General features: G+C 38.7%; 2 protein-coding genes across 2 annotated transcripts in view; one reads left to right on the plus strand and one right to left on the minus strand.

Moving 5' to 3' along the window:
- LOC119840340 (zinc finger SWIM domain-containing protein 8-like) overlaps positions 1 to 5,937 on the minus strand; it is a 9,795-nt gene extending 3,858 nt beyond the window's left edge. The window contains exons 1-12 of the mRNA XM_038366903.1: positions 5,802 to 5,937; positions 5,275 to 5,492; positions 4,982 to 5,069; positions 4,537 to 4,728; positions 4,190 to 4,318; positions 3,557 to 3,744; positions 2,781 to 2,948; positions 2,450 to 2,562; positions 2,239 to 2,336; positions 1,137 to 1,314; positions 380 to 567; positions 16 to 216 (exon numbers count right to left, since the gene is read on the minus strand). Coding sequence (XP_038222831.1) covers positions 16 to 216; positions 380 to 567; positions 1,137 to 1,314; positions 2,239 to 2,336; positions 2,450 to 2,562; positions 2,781 to 2,948; positions 3,557 to 3,744; positions 4,190 to 4,318; positions 4,537 to 4,728; positions 4,982 to 5,069; positions 5,275 to 5,492; positions 5,802 to 5,852 — 1,812 coding nt within the window. The 5' untranslated portion in view covers positions 5,853 to 5,937. The remainder of the gene's footprint in view (positions 1 to 15; positions 217 to 379; positions 568 to 1,136; positions 1,315 to 2,238; positions 2,337 to 2,449; positions 2,563 to 2,780; positions 2,949 to 3,556; positions 3,745 to 4,189; positions 4,319 to 4,536; positions 4,729 to 4,981; positions 5,070 to 5,274; positions 5,493 to 5,801) is intronic.
- Positions 1 to 6,187, plus strand: part of LOC119840622 (zinc finger SWIM domain-containing protein 8-like) — a 67,071-nt gene that overhangs the window by 29,213 nt on the left and 31,671 nt on the right. The window lies entirely within an intron of this gene.

Raw genomic sequence — 6,187 nt, forward strand, 5'->3', positions numbered from 1 at the left:
AAACACATTACTCACAGACACATTGACAGGTATCGGAGGCGGATGCGGTGGTGGGTGCGGTGGGTGCGGCGGGAGCGGCACGTGCGGCGCGAGCTGCGCGTGCTGCGGCGCGTGCGCGGCGTGCGGCGGGACGATGCCGCGCACGAAGTACTGGGGGATCGCGTACTGTGGCCCGGGGTGCGTCGCCGGCGCGCCGCCGTACTGCGGACACTCGAACTGAAATGCCACCAACAGTATTTCGACCCATACGTGTTCTAGCTTTACATCATAAAAAATTATAAGCGCCAATTAACGTTTAACTACTTTTGCTCCTCTCTTTTGTTCCGACATGAAATGATTATAATATATATACCAGGTGATGAGGTGTGGCCGCTCTCACCTGCAGCTGGTAGATGTGCGGCGGGTAGTGGTACGTGAAGGGATAGGCGAGCGGGTAGGGCAGCGGCACGGCGAGCGGCGGCGGCGCGCGGTACTGCTCGTCGGGCTCGTCCTCGCTCGCCTGCCGCAGGTACAGCTCGTGCCAGTAGCGCGCCACCGTGTACAGCACCTCGGGGTACACGCCGCCACCTGCGCACGCGCCTTCATCGCTCATTACACATGAATTTCATATGCATTGTAGACAGTAATTCAAACATGGATTGAAAAACTTCCTTGAAGGATTTTACTGTGTAATTAAACCCATTTGAAATAATGCCCGTTTGTCTAACATAAATACTATTAAAACTATTTGGGTGAACTTTGAAAAATATGTTATCAAAAAATTTTATTCTTAAATCACTGAACTATTTTTTAACTCCCATTGTCTGTCGTATTAAATAAGTATATATGTTTAAAAAACCACACAACACATACAAATTCAGACAATAAATATATCATTAAATAAGTAATTGACGATAAATTGTATTTCTTATAACAATAAATAAAGTTCTCAAAACATGAATCATCCAAAATAAATATGTAGTGATTACAACAGAATATTTTAACAATATAACAAACATTACTGATAGATTTCCTTAAAAATACAAAACCAGAAACAAGTGACTCACTAATGACTGCTATACAACAAAAAAACTCAAGTGAACAAAAAATACTACCAAAAAAATATGTTGCGCAATATATAATAAGAGCAAGGCAACCTTTAGCCGCCGCCTCGACGGTGAGGCAGGCGCGCTCGAGCATGGCGTCGCTCTGCTCCTTGCACTGCAGCACGGCGCGCTGGATCTCGTTGTAGTTGAGCGCGTGCGCGTGCGGCAGCACCGACAGCGCCAGCTCCGCCGCCGCGCGCACCGTCTGCACGTCGCGCCCGGACGACGCCTGCCAAAAAAAAACACGCACGCACGACAATTTAAAAAAAAAGATAAATTAGAACAATTGCTGATCCTACTTAATATCAGAAACGCGAAACAAATAAATAGAGTTTGAAAGTATTGGTGGATGGATGGATGTTTGTTACTGTTTCACGTAAAAACTACAGAATGGATTGTAATGAAACTTTACAATAATATAGCTTATACATCAGAATAAGACATGAGCTATATAAATGCTTGCTATGCGCAACGCAGCTAGTATAGTAAAAAAAAATGCTTAAATGACTAATTATTATCGATATCGATATGAGTATACATAGGGAAATTATTCACTCTTGGAGATTCTTATTAGGATAACAAGATAAGCTTATAAAATTATTGTATTGTCATCCTAAGTAAAGTAATTGTAAGTGTACGAAGTTGGAATTAAATTGGTCTGTCAAAATGGGTCAATATTGAATATATAGCAGTAGGTTACATAAAAAGATACCGGTGCAGCTAAAGCTGATAAAACAGTGTTTATAACGAAACGAAAACAACAACGGCTTTACAAATTCTATTGTTTCAGTAATTGTTTAGAAAAAAATATGAATGGATATACACTTATATTATAAATAAGTTAAGTTTGTAAATTTGTCATTAATGATGCTGTAATCTATGGATTTATTGTATCTATGTTAAAAAAAAAATCAATAAAAAGCTACATTATCTGTGTGTGTCAACAAAATAAAATAAAGTATATTTATTTTATTTAATAATAAAATGTAGTATATATATCTTATTTTGTTTTAATCCCTAATATGTTTTTTTCCCTATATTAATAATACATACCCCATTGATATTACAAATTAGTTTAAAGTCAAACAAATTGCAAATCAAAATACTTCAGTAGAAGTATGTATCCAACATATTCTTTATTTGTCCTACTTACCTTATCTGCTATTCCAGCTGCTTCGGGTGGTGTCAGATGTCCTTCCCATGCATCTATTAAGAATAGAATTGCTGGCGCGCCAATATCCATGGCTTGGCCTAGAATTATGTTTATATGAAAGTTACAGAACAAAAAAATATAACAAAAAAATAAATTGGAATATAAAAAATAAAAAATAAATAAAAATATTGTTTAACCCAGAATGATTTACCTGTAATCCAGCTTACATGTGAAGAGTAAGTACGACTCAGCCAATTAGCACTGACGCAGTTGTGAAGTCCGAGAGCATACAATCCAAGTTGAAATGCCGCCATGTGCAAACCCCTGTATTGATAACATCTACATCAGTATTCATATTGTAATTTCAAGTATAATTTTTGTGAAATTATTTCCGCTTTTAAATTTTATTTTTTCTTATTGAATTTATTTTAATTATTATAAATTCTACCATATTGAATTCTAATGAATACAAAATTATAACTAACTACTCTTCTCTTATTACTAGTTATTTAACAAACGGAAAATGTTCAGAAAACACGAACCTATGAGGTCCATGATGTTCCCTAGCGCAAGACGTCTGCGTGAAGAGACTGGTGCTAGACGAGCCTCCCGCCTTGAATAGCACGGACTTCGCTAACTCGAACATGAAGTGCGCTGACGCTTCTGACGGCTGGTTAGGCACTGACGGGTACTGACGTTTCCCTTTATATCTATAACACAAAAAATTATGACGTATTTTATAGTTATGAGGTATGAGCAGATATGAACAATTAGCAGACACATCTGGTGGCATACAGTGTGAGTGTTTAAGCTACTCCTCGGATATCCGTTCAGACGATTTTAAGTTGAAAATCGTTTAACACGACTTTTTTTATACATAACCTAGCTGACCAGGCAAACGCTGTTCTGCCTTACTCTTATCATTTAGGGGTATGAAAATAGATGTTAGCCGATTCTCAGATATCCTATTATAAATGCGAAAGTTTGTAAGGATGTATGTATTTGTTATTCTTTCACGGACAAACTACTGAACCGATTGCAATGAAATTTGGTAAGTAGATAGCTGGACAACTGGGATAACATATGGGCTTTGTATCCCGATATTCCTACGGCATACGGACTTCCGCGGGTGAAACCGCGGGGCGCAGCTAGTACCCAATATGCACACAAAATTTCATAAGAATCGATCCAGCCGTTTCGGAGAAGTTGGGAAATTAAAATTGTGAGACGGGAATTTTTATATAAGAAGATATTATTAAAGGTAATAATTGTATGACGTCCTCAAAAGCTAAAACAAGTAGCAAATGCGTCAAATCACCTCGTATCCTTCAGTCTGGGAAGCGGTGCGTGCGAGGTGGCGTGGTGTGGCTGGTGCGACGAGTGCGCCGAGTGTGTCGAGTGGGCCGAGTGGGCCGAGTGCACTGAGTGGGGCCCGGCGGGGGGAGATCCACTGCTCTCTCCCATGGAGAGACGCTCCATGTCTCCTGAGAGGCTGCACACTGGAACCTAGACGATTTATTGAAATAAGTGTTTCATTCATTAATAGACTTTTAAAAGTAAAAAAAAAACGAAAACTATTTCACAAAGCTTATCTCAAACTCTGTTGATTATAGTAACTGTTTATTACCAATTTATAAGATAACTAGCTGTTCGCCCCGGCTTCGCCCGTGGTACATATATAGTCTATGTTACTCGTAGATAATGTAGCTTTCGAATGGTGAAAGATTTTTTAAAATCGGTCCAGTAGTTTTTGAGCCTATTCATTCCAACCACACAAACAAAGTTTTCCTCTTTATAATATTAGTGTAGATATGTAATGTCTGCTACATGCTACCTTAGAATAAGATTTGTAACATTTTATAAGGCAACAATGTGCACAAATGATATTCCTTTCCTTCACTTAAAGTCTAGTTCAAAATATTATATACTAATATCATAGCATAAAGCTTACAGCAACAGGCACATTTGGTGGCTGATGATGGTAGTGATGTTCAGTGCGCGAACTGAACCGTGGATTGCTGGAGTAGTACATGCTGACCATCGGACCTTTCGTCAGTTGATGAATATCACGATCCAGTAACTGTAAAATGAAATACTTTTATTACACAAATCCATCTTTTTTTCATAATTTTTTTATAACTTTTTCTTAATAGACTCACATACTTGTTATTTAATGCAATTTGTATTTATGGCAAACAAAATAAAGGAAACCTTAGAAAAACACAAGATCACTCGAAAACAAAATGTTAATAATTGTGCCATCATGTGCATTTACATTCACAAACACGCAAACAATACCTTATTCATAATCCTGGCCAGTTTAACGGGATCGTCCTTGTAGAAGGCGAGCAGCGTGAGCGCGAGGTCGCCGCGCTGGCGCCGCGTGCCCTCGCACAGCAGCGGGTGCTCCGCCTCCGACACGTTCGCCTTCAGGCCCAGCGCCGCCACCGCCGCTTCGAAGCCTAGCACTTCGTCGGTCATTAGCCTCGACTGTGGTGAAAACTTGTGGTGTTATTTACATGTACTTTTAAATTGATATTAGATAATGTTTTGTTCGGTTTGGTTAGCTTTAAACATTGCAATATACAGTAAGTTTTTATATGAATGAATAATTATTGTATAGACAATAGGTTTGTTTTTTTACATTTATTTATTGAACTACTCAGAAGTACTTTCTTGATTAGATTTAATGATAATTTTTAATACAAAATACTGTGCGTTAATTGTTTTAACATATACTCACGGGATGTTTATTTTCAGCAGCAGACAAAACAAGCACTTCGAACAGGAAACTTGCTAGCGATATGGGTAATAACGCCGGTCCCCGGCTTCTGTAGCAAAGTTTTTTATATTCATTATATACATGTAAAAAAAAACATTTATTTTTAGTTCACTTAAAACAAATGTTGGTTTCGTTTGCAAAAAAAACAATTGTACCTTCACCTTCTCCCTGTATTTTTATTATTCTTCTTCTGGCAAACTTTACAAAGTCAAAGTATAATAAGTTAAAATGATTGAACAATTGTATTTTCTTACCGTAATTGACCATCCCTCAGTTGTTCCGCCTTCTCCCTTGCCAGCGCCAACTGTTCGGCGCCAGTGGGCAACTTCTTCAGCAAAGAGACCAACTCTGACTCCTGGTTATTGAGCTTCACCTCTAAAGCCTTGGTACTAGCTGGTGGACGTGCCATTTCCAACGCGAATAAACCCACTCGGAAGGCTAGTTCGTGATGTTCGCTGAATTCGGCTAAGACCTTGTATTTTAAACAAAATTATGTTAGAAACAGGCTACTGAATACATAACTGCACGGAATAAATATTTGCATTTAATTATTCTGTGGGTGGCATTATTATTTTGGTACTGGAATGAATTGCACCTTACAAGATATTATGAATTTCTATATTGATTTTTTTATTTAGCTTCTAAACCGTGATTATAGCGTCAAAGAAACTTCACAAAATAATAATCCCTATATGTTTTGTTTACTTTATGTACTCTTAAAATGCATAACCTGAGCGATATAATAGGTTAATAATCCTTAAATTGAATAGAGCATACTCACAGTGCATAAGAACGCGCACTTGGCCAGCGTAGCGGACGCGAGGCACGACATGCGGTGGCTGGCCGCACACAAGCGCGGCGAGGGCGCGTGCCGGCGCCGCGCGCGACGCTGCTCCGCCGCGCTCAAACCGCTTCCGTAACCTGGGCATGTTATGTTCATTTAAATACTAGCCGTATAAAATATAATGAATAGACTTGTATAAACTATAAGTGTGCCAAATTTCATACTCCATCATCCGCACATTTTCCGAGAAAAACGGTACAACGTTATTTACAACGTTTTGCTTCACATATTTATATAAAAATTAAATATATTACAGTAGTAATAATAACCTTCTTCGGTGTTCCCAGGCACATTCGATGGGGATACCTTCAAGAAAAGGGCAT

Source organism: Zerene cesonia, chromosome 6 (assembly GCF_012273895.1).
Source record: "Zerene cesonia ecotype Mississippi chromosome 6, Zerene_cesonia_1.1, whole genome shotgun sequence".
Taxonomy (NCBI): domain Eukaryota; kingdom Metazoa; phylum Arthropoda; class Insecta; order Lepidoptera; family Pieridae; genus Zerene; species Zerene cesonia.